General features: G+C 39.2%; 1 protein-coding gene across 1 annotated transcript in view; it reads right to left on the bottom strand.

Moving 5' to 3' along the window:
* thsd7aa (thrombospondin, type I, domain containing 7Aa) overlaps nucleotides 1-16,313 on the bottom strand; it is a 209,744-nt gene that overhangs the window by 50,115 nt on the left and 143,316 nt on the right. Inside the window, exons 7-9 of the mRNA XM_042331989.1 lie at nucleotides 10,014-10,205; nucleotides 7,698-7,932; nucleotides 613-728 (exon numbers count right to left, since the gene is read on the bottom strand). Coding sequence (XP_042187923.1) covers nucleotides 613-728; nucleotides 7,698-7,932; nucleotides 10,014-10,205 — 543 coding nt within the window. The remainder of the gene's footprint in view (nucleotides 1-612; nucleotides 729-7,697; nucleotides 7,933-10,013; nucleotides 10,206-16,313) is intronic.

Here is a 16,313-nt window from a genome sequence, read left to right as displayed (position 1 = left end):
AAATAAAAAACACACACAGAATAAAATTTGTTCTTCAAGTTGAGCAATTTTAATTAATTGAGATAATTGAGAATTAAATCTGGAGAATTAAAAATTCTCCAGATTTAATTCTCCAATTTAAAATTCTCCAAAATTTATTTCAATTAAAACCATTACACTCTTCTTTCAAGCTCAAGATTCTTGTCCTAACCTTTGAATTCCTCCATGATCTGCAACCTCCTCAAACCCTACCCTACTTCATGTCCCTTGTTCCATCCACCATCGGAGGTCAGGCTTTCAGCGTAATCTGCCCAACTCTTTGAAACTCCATCCCAGAGTCCCCATGATGCTTCCCTTGCCAACCAACATATTCTTATCAATGGTTCTATTGATAAACATATTCCAACACTTTGATATTTAATAGGAAACACTGATTGAGGGGATTAAAAATATGGTATAATAATCATCATAAATGCACATTAGATTGTTCACCGTAAAGTACCTTAATCTGGACAACGCACTCCATAACTTAATAAACTGGTCACTTTTGGTCTATGTCCCCTATTTCCATGCAAAACCTGGATACTCGTACACTATTGATGTTCCAGACTTGACATTGCTCAAGAACTTTACCTTCTTCACATGATGAAGGACAAGGTGTCCAATCACTATACGGTGTCACAATGCAGTCTTTTCTGCACGGTAGAAGACAGGGTCTCACTGTATCTGGTCGCAGACTTTCTGGACACCTGAAGAGAAAAAATAGTTGCATTTCTTCATTAGTTATTCTGCATATTAATATATCAATATTTTGAAGTGAAGTTGACCATATTAATTATGACGTTTTTACATGTGTTCTTAAATATTTTCAAAAACTGAGAAACATAACTGCAGACTAACATATATATTTTTCCAAGCGCCATACCTTTCAAAAGAGAATTTAGCGTATGGCTTAGCGTCAGGTTGAGTATATGTACTGCGGACACAAACTGCTTAATTTCCTACCCTTTACTTAATATTTCACAAACATATTAAGTTATTTCCCCTCATAGTATTATTCTCTCTAAACTAAAATACATCCATTGTATCTTCAAAGAACACACCTGGGGCTATTCTTTTGAAGCACAGAACGTGATTATCCAACTACTGCACACCAAGTGCACTTCACTCTCAAAAAAGGATTAGTTCTTGTTCTGAATTAAACTTGCAAATAAATGAAATCAAAGAACCATGCAAGAATTGTATTGGCTGCCTCTCTCTTTCTCTCTCTCTCTTTCTTCCATGCTCATTCTTATCATTGCTCAGGTTCTCATGCTGAAGCATCCTCTCAGCCAAATCATGATTCATTTGTTTTAGTGTCTTTAAGCTAAACAATGTGCATTTTGATGCCTTTCATCTTACTTTGGAACTGCTCAGTTTGGCTGGATAGCCCAAAGCATACAAGGAGGAGGTGTAGTGTATGGCATGAGAATATGACATTTCAGAACAGATTTGATGTGATAATTATCAAATCTGTTCTGAAATATCACATTTTACACTGCTATATTCTTTGGTGCTTCTCCTTAAGTGGTACTCTATGAAACTGGCTAGCAAGTAGCTTTATTGCTAAGGGAGTATGCAACAACTGTCAAAGGGGAAGATATAACAAAAGGAGAGATCGCCAAAGAAATATGAGAAAAAGATCATGATAACGGTAATGAACTAATAATTCTGAACAGTCTTGAATTCTAACCCAAGATGAACAAATATATAGTTACTTAGAGAAGCAAGAGATAATACGATAAATCATAATGTGATTATCATAGAGCGGTATATTTTCCCAAAAGTAAACTGATCTGACCAAAGGGGAGAGGGAAGAAATTCCAGAGGTAATTAATGACTGCTTCTTAACTCAACACATGAAGCAGAGCACAGGAGCAGATTTAGTGTGTGGCAGTCTGCCATAACTTATTAATGCATGAACAATTGTACTGCAGAGATAATTTTATGGTTGGAAAAGAGTCTAATTTGTTGTATTTCATGACCGGATTTCACATTAAGGCATCTTGTTAGAATTTCCATGAACCCACAGAATCTCTGCTCCAGATCACCCTCTGGGAGTAATAATCTCTTGGAAAAAAAATTGATCACTCAATGCACAACTGTTTGTGGGAAACAACTGTGTGCAATTGGCTGCCACATTTCGACCACAAAAATACACTCAACTACATGACAAAGCACTGTATCAATGCAAGAATTATTATTATTATTAACATCTCATCTGAAGGATGGCACCTCCAATAATAGAGTGCATTGCATTGGAGGGTCCGCTTAGACCATATTAGTTCCAAGTCCAGATCTGGGGCTTGAACCTTCTGACACTGGCGAGAGTGCTACCGACTGAGCCAGCCTGACACTCGAATAAACTCAGCTCGAAGGATTGTAAGGGTTCCTGTCTTATAACTTTGGAATTTTTTTTGCTGTAATTCAAAGTTCCTTCTAGTCCTTTTATTCTTTTATTATCAATTCCGCATTTTGAATGATTCATTATAATAGTCTCTTGATCAGTGCATAAGGTAATGCAGTAATGCAATTGCAACCCAATAATGAAATTGTGTACACCAATGTTTACAAACAGGAGTTGCAATCTTGTCAGATTGATTTCGGAAACATCATAGTTCCTTCAAACAACAATAAGTGAATATCAATGGCACACAATACCTATAACGAATGACTGAAGGAAAATATACCATGACAAGCAGAGCATATGAGCTCATTGTAATCATGTCAGCAGGAGAGAAAAGTCTTTGTCCTGCCAGCCGAAAGTTGTTAGATCTTCACATGGCTGTTCTCTATGAGGCCCATGTGCACAGTGAACAGGGTGGTTTGTGTTGTCTCTCAACCCATTCTTGCTGGAATTCACAAATGAACTAAACACATTCTTGAATATTTTCCATTTACCATTTTTGTTCAAGCACTGAACTGGAAACGATTTGACATGAAATGCTATTTTGTGCTAGATGAAGAATTAACAGTCCTTCAAATAGACAGTCCATTTACTCAGTACAAATTACCGAACACAAACTTTCAGTCACTGTTTCTGGAATAAAAGATCAGTTTATAGTGAGCTTTATTGTACTAACACTCAATGCATGCAGTCAACAGATTCAGATTGACTGTCTAGGTAATAATGCTGTGCAGGCAGAAGGCAAAGCCGTTAGGTGAGGTGAAGACGCTGGAACAGAAAGGAGTGAAACTAGGAAAGTGCAGACCAGTGAACATATACCAGGGAGGAGAGACAGTGGAAACGAAAGGAGTGGTAAACGGTTTTAAAAATAGTAGGGGGCTCAAAGAGAAAAAGAAGACACAGGGAGCTCTGATCACAGTGAGAATATCAATTGTAACTTTGACCAGGACTGTCTCAGCGCTGTATGAGGGGCGGAATCCTGATTGGAAGGACTCATACAGGTGGTGGTGAATGGGAGATGAAGGGGCAAAGTTGGGAGGTGATTTGTTCCAACACCTTAGAGAGGAAGGACAGCTCGAAAATGGAGTGATAGCTGAAGAGTTTAGAAGGGTCCAGTGTGAAAACGTGCATCGCCAGTTGTTTGACATTGCAAAACTGTTGTGGTATTTTATACATTTAGTAAATATTTTCAAAAGGAATTAAATCTTAGAAACACTGAATAATGAACCATTGAACCAGTTTTGTGTGACACTTGATGGAACCACTACAATCAAGTTTATCTATCAGTACAAATGTGCAGGCACAATCTCAGCCAATGTTTGTTTCGATGCTCCAGAGGAGACTATTGATTTTTTTCAGTATGCTCAAGGTCAGGTTGAAATCAAGTGATATGAGGTAAAGTGTTCTGCAACAGAGAAGAGTGACGCTCAATAAGCCCTGTGGTGCTTTTTATTGATTTTATCATACAATGATAATCCCCATTTATCAGGAGAGTTCAAGCAGCCTAGCCTTTACTGTTCTGTGCTTAGTATTTAATCTGCTATGATATTTTAAAAAATTGTCCTGGGCAATATTGCTGGATCAAGATAAATTTGGACTTCTTCTTTCTGAATAATCTGACCTTTCAGCGTTTTTGTTTAACAATCTCTGATCTGTGAGACCCTTGTGAAGATTAAAGGTCATTACATCTTTATGAAAAAGCTGCAGTATCTCTGTAAGATTTTCCTGGTATCATTTCAGCCCCATTTGGTGCAAATCCTTCACTCAGCAATGGATGACTAGTTTGTTTTTCCATATGAATGTTAGCCAATAAATGAACATGTCAGCCTGGCTCAGTTGTAGCATTCTCTGAGCCAGAAGGGCATGGGTCCAAACCCCATGTCAAGACTTTGAACTCATATAATCTTGGCTAAAACTCCAATACAGTGCTGGGGATGTGTTGATTGTTGGAATTGCCTTCCTTTGGATGAGATGTTAAACTATCCTGTGAACAATTGCCAACTATATAATAATAATAATATACATAGGAACATAGACAAATAGGAACATGAGGAGTCCTTTCAACCCATTAAGTCTGTTCCACCAGTTTATTAGATTTTGGCAGATCTTTTAATTCCAATTCCTCGCACTTTTCACCATATCCTTTAATACCTCTTCTACGTAACTCACAATGCAGTGCTGTGGGTGCACTGCATTGCTGAAAGGAGGTGCCATCTTTTGGATGAGATGATAGACCAAGATCCCTTCTGTCTCTTCAGCACCTTGGTGAGGAAGGATAGCCTGGAAGTGGACTTAAAAGTCCAATTGGCACTACTAGAGAAGGGAATTTCTCCCAATTTAGTAGACAACAATCCCCCAATAAAATGGATCATTCACTGTGGCTGTTTATGGGACATTGATGTGTGCATATGGGCTGCTGTAATTGTCTATAAAATACAGTCAATGCAGTACAAAAGCACTTTGAGATGTCCTCCCAAAGTGAAAGGCGCTATACCAAATATAGGGAATATTATTAACAATGAATAATTGTAATTAAGACCTCTTTCACATAAATGAAACAATCTGCAAATCCGTATTAACCTTTAACTAATTAGTGATTTTTGTTTTATCGGTTCCGATTTATTAGCAGATAAACAAGCAGAAATGTAACAGAAAACAAAATGCTAAAAAGATTTTAAGAAAAAATTCATTGCATGAGTGGAAGATGAAACTGAAATCGGAATTCACTTTTATCTGTTGAAGTGAATCTTTCTTTCTGTGGGGGATTTATAAAATTTAAAGCAACATTGCCAGACTCTGCCACTGCCTCACCCTCAGGCTGCCAAAATTCTCACCCACGCATTCTTCACATCAAGGCTCGACTACGGGAACTCCCTCCTCACCAGCCTTCCCAACTCTTCCCTTCACAGGCTGCAGATCATCCAAAACTCTGCAGATCGTGTACTCTCGCGCACCAGGCTCCGCAACCCCATCACCCCCACCCTCGCCCGACTCCACTGGCTCCCCAACCCCCAGAGGATCAAATTCAAGATCCTCGTCCTCACTTTTCAAGGCCATCCATGGCCTTTCCCCCTCCTACCTCTCTGACCTCCTGAGTCCCTACCAACCTGCCCACTCTCACCCAGGTGAAATTTTACCCAATATGTTGGTAACATTAGATTCGGCAAACCTGCAAGTATCCAGAACAATTGAGCTACACTTAAAACAAAGGGTTAATTTTGCATGAAAAAGAACTACTTTCTGAAATAGGGCGATTATGAATAAATAATCCTTTTAGATTTAATGATTTGGATTAAATTACTGAACTGTCAGAACACATCACATCATAACTTCTCTAATTAGGACCAGAGGAAGGACTGAGGGAAAAGATCATTTTTTTCTTGGTAAAAAAGCTGAGGAAAATAAAATGAGAGGGGAAAAAAAAACTATAGTGGTCTGTCCCTCATGTATTTTTCAAGAATGCCTATAATTTAAGATTAATAAAACAATACTCAAGGGAAAGACTCACAGTCTCCCAATCATCTCGACAAAAACAGATTTAATAATCTCAGTTTGCATTTCTGACTTTCTTCATTATGATTCTCAATAACCTACTTAATGAGGTGTAAATCAGTCTTAAAAGCGCAATGCAACAGACTCATTAAAGGAATAAGTCTGCACGAACGGTATTAACATGAACTTTGAGTGACCACATGTGGGTTCTGATCCAGCAACTCAGTTCTCTCAGGTATCCTTATTAAAGCACAGTCCTATGACCACAAGGTAAAAAATAAGTCAGGTTTTTCTCTCTCTTTCCATGTGATTGTTGGTGTCAAAATATTTTCACCTAATAGGGTAAAGTTTGCGGTGTTTCAAAACTATCACTGGCATTAACTATCATCCACTAGATGGCAGCATATCTCTCCTAGTCTCTTTTTCAGAACCAGCTGTATGCATATTTTTTTTAAATTTGAAATAAGTTTTTTTCTGTATTGTAAATTATAGGCCCTATATAGTGTCTTCTAAAACATTTTTTCTTATAATAATAATAATCCTTCTATTTGATGTACCACCTTATCACATTGTTGATAGTGCCTTGGGACGTCCTCCCGTCATGAAAGGCACTCTATAAATGTAATTTTGTTGTTGTTGTTGATATGATGCAAAGCGCTTCACAGGAATTACTCTGAAGGGCAGTGGTTTTATTTGTAGGTGAAGTTGTATTCACTCAGGATAGTATTCCAGAGTGCTGTACAGTGGCGGGTTTAAACCCCACTAGGGGAGAAGGGGGAGGTGACAAAAGGCACAGATGAGATGGTAAACTGATGTTTTGAGATAGTAAACTGATGTTTTCTTCTGTCAGTTAAAGATCCAACAGTACTATTTGAAAAGAGAAGGAAATTTCTCTCCTATTCATTAGGCCAAAAATCCTTTAGATAAAATTGGCCATTCACTTAATGGCTATTTGTGGGGCATTGCCATGTGTATATTGGCTGCTGTGTTTGACTACAATTGCAGTTACTACACTATTGTTTGGTCAGCCAGGTGTCTAACATACGTAGAAACCAATACCACCGCTTAAGAGTATCAAAACCATACTGAGAATTCCACGTATCCCACCTGCATATAGAATTTTCAGAGACAGATTGTTGGAATGGTATGTACGTCCTGCTTATCTAATTTTGGAACGTATTAGGCTGAAGTTGGCAAGAGCCAAGGCTTGCAGTCCCCAGGGTGTGCGGTGGGATATTGCTGGAGTCTAACCAGCTAAAACCACTTAGCTTGGGGTGACTTATTGACTTTCTTAATATTAATAATTACTGCATTTGACATAGTGCTTTATCACATCACCAAGATCTCTCAGAGTGCTTCATACATTTTACTCCATATAATGTGGAGTGGATGTGTGTATTTTGCGGGCACACTGCAATGTCCCACTGCAATAGGATCTGAGACATACAAATGAAACTCCTCCTGGTGGCCAGAAGTACCTCATTGCAACCAACAGGACCAACTCTGGTCCAGACGAGAATACCCACAGGTCAATAGGAATTCTGACAGGATTTTGTTTTAAAAAGAATCCATTGAGAAATTGCACAATTTAAGAGTGCAATAAATTAAAGACAATTCTGAGTGATAGCATGCCAACACCTGGAAAACTTTTTGAAACTGGATCTCAGGGCCAATTATAATTTTATCATTGCCATGTAAACACCTGACTCGGATGCTTCCAGACATGACTTCAATTAGCAAATATTATTCCAGTCTGATTGAACAATTACTCAGCCTTTACTTTTTTGGTCCAACTTGTCCCACGTTGACTCTCACGCAAATGACCTTTCTAGTTTGCATTCCCACAGCACAGGTTGCCTCTCTGCTCCAGCTGGTGGTGGAATTAAGAGTAGACACAGATGAATCCTCGATACAGGGGCCCCAAGGACCGTTCTGCCAGTGATAGACAGTGCACGGATGCTCATTACAGCTACGCACTTCCTGCAAGGCACTGCTGTTCGGGCACTGAACTCCACCTGCAAAGCAGAGCACAAGAATTAGTAACAGAATGAGTCAGTCTGCAGAAGACTCCTGAGACTTCTTACGCTGAGATAATATTGGGCCTCTGAAAACACGATAATCAATGGGTAGAAAAATCCCTTGACTGGACAGTAGTAATGTTACAGCTATCTCTCTCCTGGAAAAAGCTCACCATCGCATAAACTGCACCTTTAACAAAGAACCCCATGTGTGTCACTGATGCACAAGATCTCAGGTCTGACATGAAATCTCCATGCAGCTGAGGGCTCATGAGATGGAATGATATAACTTGGGCTCCCTCCTTCATGCACAGTTTAAGCTCCAAGAATCTTTACCTGATGGTGAGGTGCCCTGAGGAGCACTTCTCATCTCCGAAATGCATTCAACTTGAAAAATCATAATTCTTACATTTGACATAGCACCTCTAGCATCCAGAACATCTCAAAGCGCTTCACAAAGTTTCTGTGAAGTTAGTGACAGCATATTTGTCAGCAAAAATAATATGCCATTTGTCTGTGTTATCTCTAGTATATGGGTTGCACAATGACATGAAATTTTCTACGATGAAATCTTAAGCATAATTTGACCCCAACCAATCTTCACTATGGATAAGAGGTTGTATTTCTTTGTGACAGCAGCTTAGTGAAGACCTTTTCTTATTGGCAAGAAAACAAACCAGGCCCTGAATCACTGGAGCATTTAATTTAATCACTCAATGGCCATTATGACTTGTTAATCATGTTGTAAAGACACCAATTGCTATACTGGGGAAAGTGTATCTAAAAAAACAGCTTCCAAGTAGGATAACGTCTTGGAGCGCTTTACAAAGACAGAGTCGGATGCCAAGCAGGGAGAGGGGGAAGAGAAGGGAGAGTATAATCTTGAACTCTACTCGGTTGATAACTCCTGCTGCTCACCTCCTTTGATCACAATCCATAAATTGAAATTGAGATCAGGGTCAGAGCAGGGCTTCAGAGAGACACATCTAGTCAGCTGCAAGATTCACTATTCTTAATTCTTTTGCGACTATTGTGACTTTGTGAGTCACAATATTCGCAAAAGAATTATAAATAGTGAGTGTGCATGCGTATATGTGCACAAGCAAATGTGTGCTCATATGTTAGTGGGGGAGGAAACAAAGCATTTGGAATGTTCCGTGTTGACACATTTGTTTATTTTTTGCTTATAATAAAAAAAGTGCAATGAAGTGCATATTGTTGGGAGTCCATTGGAGTGACTGACATAAAGCCTCACACCTAACATGTTTAATTACCCTTCTAATGAAAAATACCAATTTTTGTGTTTGATTGCCTATACATTGTGAATTTAAAGTCCCAACATTGGCTCACAACTCATAGGTGAGAGTGCTACCAACTGAGTCAGCCTGACACCCTTACAAATTCATTTTGTATTCATGGGCAAGGAAGCAATGACTCCTTGTNAAAAAAAATTTAGCATGCATACTTCATGCGGCTGTTTTTATTATGTGGCTGCAGTCAGTCTAATGACGTGTCCTGAAGTTAAACTTGCCTGTATGTTTTTGAATTTATGTAGCTACATATTGTTTGCTGAAACAGTCACAGTGGACGATGAAACATTAAACACAGCCAAGGGACAATGAGGTATGACCACTGATATCATGACATGCTCTGCTGCCTTCAGATAGTAACTGAACAGACTCTTGTGGAACAGATATATCACCACCAAGTAGACAGCATGAGTTTCGACAGGAGAACACGGCAGTGGAATCACTCACCACTGCTTTTACAGTGCCCCTCTGACATGTCAGTATATTTAAAGGCAGTGCATGACATGACAGACATGAAGCTAATGAATCCTTGTAACACTGAGGACAGCAATGACTATATATTTGTTTATGGCCCTGGAGAGGCATTCCTTATTACAGACGGGAGCTTGCCTCAAGGGAACCCATATATATCTCCTAAGAAGCAAAGTAATTGAGGATACAAGGATGATGTTAAGTCACTGCTTTAATCATGTTAAAGGTTCTAAATTCATTGCTCTTTTCTTTAATAAAGTGAGAAGGCTGAACCGTTTCACTGACCGCTGACCTTACCTTCACCTGAGTAGGCCAGAATGGAGCGGGCACGCATCTGTTTTCCCTCGGTGGTTTTGCCAGAGCAGGTGTATGAACACGATGCCCATTCAGACCACTTGCTGAGGACACAGTCTCTTGGGCATGGGACCTGGCAGGCGATAGGAATAGGGTAGATAGCTTCTCTGCAGGGATTGCTGTCCACCACTTCTCCTGGGGAGAGAAGAAAGCCACCACCAAGGCATCAGTTCAGAAAAGAAATGTCCAGAGTTGGACAAAACTGGGAAATACAACATGATTAATAGAACTGGGACAAGTAATGATTGAGGTAAAGCCACAATAGTTTATTCAAAAGCTACAGGAAAAGAGCAGGAAATTTGGATTAAGTGAATATCTCCACGGATGAGTTAGCACTGCCATAGGCTTGATTGGCTAATGAACTTTAATGTTGTAATTTCTATAAATGTTATAAACGTATGATAACTAATTATGGCCAGTAAGATTCATTCACAGAAAATCCACTCAGTTATGAACAGTGCTACATAACGATCAATAAAATTATTTTCTTTATGACTGTTTTCTGCAATGGTTGCACTTTTTTTATAAACATGATTTGTAACTCTACCCACGCTTCAATTAATAACTGCAATCATTTGAAGCATGTTTAATTTACCTATATTTTGTTTACACTTTTCTACCCTTTTTATTTGCCTTACTTGTTTTATAAGAGTGTTGGAACTTAACAGGAGTTGAAATCTCTCAAACTTACAGTGTGATTGTAATACAGTATTGTAATGTATAGGGCTTTGACTTATTGTTGGCCAGGACACCGGAGGAAAAAGATCTTTCTCTTTTTGAAAAGTACTATGTGATCTTTAACGTATAGTAGATGGCAGACAGACGGGATCTGAGCTTTAAAGTCCATCTGAAAGGAAAGTAAGGCGACAAATAGAGCAACAAAGGCAGCACTAAATTATGAGCAAAATTGTAATAAAACATGATTAACACCCTCTAAACCCACAGTCAAATGTTAATCCTGAGTTCTGTGTCACTTGTCTTATATCCTGGACAAATTCTAACAAACGCCCAGCTATTGTTTATCTTCAGTTTAAAACCCATTGACTGGGCTCTTCCACAATATCAATCAACTACCTGTGAGTGAATCTATTCCTTCAGTAGAAACACTATTGTACATCCAATATGTGCATTCCCTGGATGTTTACATCCACTGTGCTATCCAACATTAGCAAAAAAAAAGTGTAAGTAAAATAGATCTGCAGTAACTAGCTTCACGGTAGATAATGCATTATTAAAAATAATGGATATGAGGGAAGGTGCCCAAGTAGTAAACTTCCAATGGGATTCAGACAACAGTTACAAAGATCGTGAATCTCTCCCTGTAAATTATGTAGCTTTGGATCAGGTTTCAGTCAGTCATTCTGTCGCTCTTGAATATCCATTATTCTCTTTCATTTAAAAAATCGGATAATGATACTTGGAAAGTGTATTGTGAATGATGAGTTTTCTCCTGATGTGAAAGGTGCTGCACAAATGTAATTTGTTGCTGTTTGGCGAAATTTCTGTTCATTGTGCTAGGAAATAGAACACTTTCCCATCTAAGGGAGCCCAGTGCCAGCTTTATTTTGGTCAGCTGGACCAACTGTTTGGTCTGACACATGCAGAAACCCATCACCATGCTTAAGAGTATCCAAACCAAGCTGAGATTTCCATGCATCTCCACCTACACATGGAAATCCCAGAGATAGATTGTTGGAATAATGTGCACACTCTCTCTCTGGAGGGACGCATCTTGCTTACCTAATTCTGGAAAGTATTCGGCACAGGTTAGCAAGAGTCAAAACTTGGGGACCCCAGAGTGTGTGTTGGGGTACAGCTGGAGTCTAGCCAGCTAAAACCACATAGCCTGCCATTTATATTGCAGTCCGGCAAGCTTTCCTGCTGCTTGTCCAGTTAGGACCACTCTATCCATTAGGGGTTTGGCTTGCAGGGTTAACAAGAGTCGAGCCGCCCAAACATCCCATTGCCAGGCATGTTAGCTTGGAGCCAGTTCAGCACCAAGGAGAGCCCACTTACTTTTTAGTTACCATGTCAGAACAGGAAGAGACCATTTATTCAGATCAAACTTGTTCACCATTTTACTAGAACCTGGCAGAACTTTTAATCCCTCTTGCCCACCTTTTCTCCACATCCCTTAATAATCATATTTTCAAATTATTTTTCACCCTTTCAAACATCCCAATTGATTCCTCACCTATGAGCCTATGGGGTAATGATTTCCACATACTCACTGTGATTTCCATATTCCCCTTGTACAGCAAGAAAAACATGAAAGAACTTCAGAAAATAAACAAAAGGGAATGCTTTGACTAAGTGCCCTGGCATTTAAGTACACAATGCTCAGAATTTGGTTACTGAAGAACACTGAAAGTGCCCTGAAGTTCTTCTCATGGGCAATTATCCTTATGTTCCCAGTCTTATTTTGTCAAGAGATATAATCTAAAGTCTGATAAAATATTCAGTGAATGAAGTGTCTGATATAGGATTCCTTAATTCAGTTCTTTTTATTGATCTGCCTCTGAAGTTTTGTACTGACCTCCAATCAAATTCACTAAAACTGAACCCACAAGAATGAAGGAGAATGCAAGAATATTACTTCTTTGGGTAGATTTTACAAGAATGGATGAACAAATGGCTTCCCTTTGAATTCAAGGCAAATCTGGGTTAAAAGTTAACTAAAACTGTTATTTCCTCTTGATCAAAAGTAGTGTGTGTGCTTCGCTAGGCAGTGCATCTTTATGTTGCCACTTAGGTAACAAAATACTCGAGTATTTGGGGGATTGGCTTTTTTTTCTGTTCCCTCCCCAAGGTTTGGATTAAGCTTGATTTTGAATGCAGATATTTACTTGTTCCAATTTATAACAAGCAGCATTATCTGTGTGGTGTGGATATGTACAGGCCACCACCACTCAAGGTTACTGTGAGAAACTGTGTATGTGCTTTTTATAAACCCCTCCCTGAAGGACTGAATGTTCTTTTCATCTTTTTGGACAAGGCCCACATAATCCCCACTAGATAACAACTCATATTCCTGTGGTACCATTTACATATAAAGAACATCTAGAAACATTACTTTCAGTAAATGCGCAATACTAAACATTATAAAAATATGAGCAGAGAAATGTGCTAAGGCACTCACAATCAACATCCAGTCACATATATGGGAGATTTTTCCAATTCACAGTATTCTATAAATAATTGAATAAAACACAAAACTAAGCTTCGAATCTCAGAGAATTTGTTTCACTCTCAGTAATGGTGTAAAAGGCAACTGTTTTAAAAGAGATTCAATGATAATAAATATATTGCAACACCATAAAGACGGGGATTTGATTTCTGACAGCGATAGCTTAAAGCTTTATATTTTGTGTGCTGAAGTGTCTTTGCTGTGGGAGTGTTGTGTGTACAGCACATTGATCAACGGCTGAGATATCACAGATGCCTTCTTTTTTTAAAAAAAGCCAATCAAATGCCATCTTAGCATGAACAAAGTGCATTTGATGACAAGCTGGAATTCCCATGAGAAGACAAATCAATTTTCCTCCTGAGACCAGGCAGAATCGAACGGTGTAAACTGAAAGGGATTGCGGAGGGAGGGAAGGTCACTTAATTGGCTAAAACGTTGGAAAAATTGACAAGGTGCTGCTCCTTTTTTAAATTTAATCGAGTGACAATCCCACCGCACAAATAACTCCTTGAACAAAAGCTCGATACAGCAGCTTCAACAGCTACATCATATCAAAATGGTGTTCAGCAGATGTATTTGACTGCACTTGACTGCTTCGTGTGTAAATATCAAACGTTTGCTTCCTCTTGTGTTCTAGTCTTGCTGGTCTACAGCAAAATTATTATCATTTGTGAAATCAAATATAATTTGTTATTTGATTTTACACTCCTAGCTGATAAGATGAGGGAACCGGGGGGTTGGTGGGGCGGGGAGGTGGGTGGGGGGGGCGCACTGTCAGAGGTGCATTTCTTCAGATGAGTCAATAAACTGATCACCCATCTGCCTGGTCAGGTAACAAAATTTTATAGCACTATTCAAAAAGACAATAGAGATTTTTCTGGAGTCCTGGCCAATAACCCCCTAGATAAAATTAGTCATTCACTACATGGCTGTTCTGGGGCTTCTGCTGCGCAAAAATTTGGATGTTGCATTTGCTTACAAATACAGTCACTGTATTTTGTATGAGTGTACAATACTTTGTGTGAAGTGCAGTGACTGTATTTTTAGGTGAATGCGGTAGCCAATTTAAAATCGTGTGAAGCACATTGAGAAGTCTTGATAACGCTATATCAAATACCTACTACCTCATGACTTCATGGTTGGAGCTTTTTTCTGTGGGAGACGAGATTGATTGAGAGGGGAGCTGATAAAGGTGTTCAAAATTATGAAAAGCTTCAAAATAGAAGTGCTGCCATGTTCCCTCTTTCATAGCTAAGACTTACAGAAAATTATATCATGGTCCATCAGTCTCCTAGAGGCAAGAGAGGAGAACTGTTTGGAGGCCTTTTACTAGACAAAGTATTAATAGATAATATTTGGGGATCACAGAGGTGTTTTCAAGGTTCCTAAACAGAAAACTCTCACGGGTACATTCTGCATCGTCAAAATGAAACATACTATTATCAATAGTTGGATCCATTGATTAATCAGTTAGGCCGGGGCTAGAGGTATTGATAATGTGATTGTCGTCCTCGTGAGAAATGACTAGTTGTAGTTATTCGGTTATGGGTTGGTCTATGATATATCATTTGGGTTTCTGACAGACGAGTTCTGAGGTTGCAACAGTGTTGCATGTTATGCTGTGTTTATTCCGGTATATTCTGAGGTGGGTATAAATAGGGCTGAGTGTTTCCCACTACCATATCCTGGAGGAGGTGGCTTCAGGGATTGTGCCATTCCCCCCCCCCAGTGAGGCATACATGTGGTGGTTGTGAATTACACTGGGTTTGAACTCTTATGGTCCACTGAAAGCTTCAAAAGGAACAAATCTGAATCTTTAATGTTACTGAAAAAAATAGGTTTCGTTTTTCTATCCATGTGGCATGTTGTTCATGTTGGATTATTTTTATAGCCTCAATTCAATGTCACCTAGACTGGGATGTGAAAAATCAGGGTTCCCGCTCCTCGGTGTTTTGCAGTTCTGCTACGAGCGAAGCAGCCGTAGAAACAGCATGAAAGTTAGGAGCAGCCATTTGGCTAGTGCGAGATGAATGGGATAGGAGCAACAGGAATTAATGCGAACTAAACTACAATCACAATGGGTGCTTAAAAATATTGCCAGTAGTGCAAATACACAAGGCAAACTACAATCACTTTGATATTTTCTCCTCCTATTCTGCCCTGATGTATGACCTTGACCCCCAGGGGATTGCTCCTCAGTTTATTCCTTGCTTCATAGTCATTCACTTCATCCAATCACCCATCTCCCCTTGACAGGAATTACAAGGATACTGACAGGAGATGTGATTTCTAGCTAGACAAAGGACAGGCGTAATGTTGGAACTGAAAACATTATTGCATTACTAGTGAAAACCAGCAGCACCAGCAATGGCAAAATGCATAGATGAGACTTTCTACTCATGCTCCAAAAATAGGAGACATCATTACTTGCAGGTCAAATGTCTGTCAGCTGTGACATAGCAATCATGGAGAAGTCTGGCTTCAGCAAGTAAGTCTGAGATAGGGGATTCATATCAGAGTTAAGATGTGCAGTCGACTGCCAATTGAGATGTTTCCTATGGATAAATCTTTCCTCTGGGATCCAATTTTTCGTCCCAGATATGTCAGAAACGAGATCTTCAGGAAGTCAGGAGAAAAAAACAAAAGGATAAGACATTTGGTTCTAATAAACAATACTCACAAAAGGATGTGTAAAGAACCATGTTGGGTTTCAGGAACCTTATTTGACCACAAGCTGAGACGGAACCTGAGAACAGACTCTGAGGGGCGTTCTGAAGAGATGAATCCATGTACCTGCAGGATGTGCTGTTTACATGTAATTTTGTAAATATTGCAATTAAACACGTTAGATCTCAACGATGTGATAAGGCGCTATATCAAATGCAAGGATTATTATTATTATTGTTGCATTGTTCCAAATGCACTGTTTCGTTTTTGAAGTGGTCGTATAAACAAATTGCTGACACCAGTAGTCTCTGAGTAGTGGTTTGGAGGTGATGTGATGAAACATTGGAGTCAGATCTCCACCGCTGCAGATTTAAACAGGTGCAGAAGGT

The sequence above is a fragment of the Callorhinchus milii genome, unplaced genomic scaffold (genome assembly GCF_018977255.1).
Source record: "Callorhinchus milii isolate IMCB2004 unplaced genomic scaffold, IMCB_Cmil_1.0 Scaffold2, whole genome shotgun sequence".
Lineage (NCBI taxonomy): Eukaryota > Metazoa > Chordata > Chondrichthyes > Chimaeriformes > Callorhinchidae > Callorhinchus > Callorhinchus milii.
This window is presented reverse-complemented; position numbering and strand designations above follow the sequence as displayed.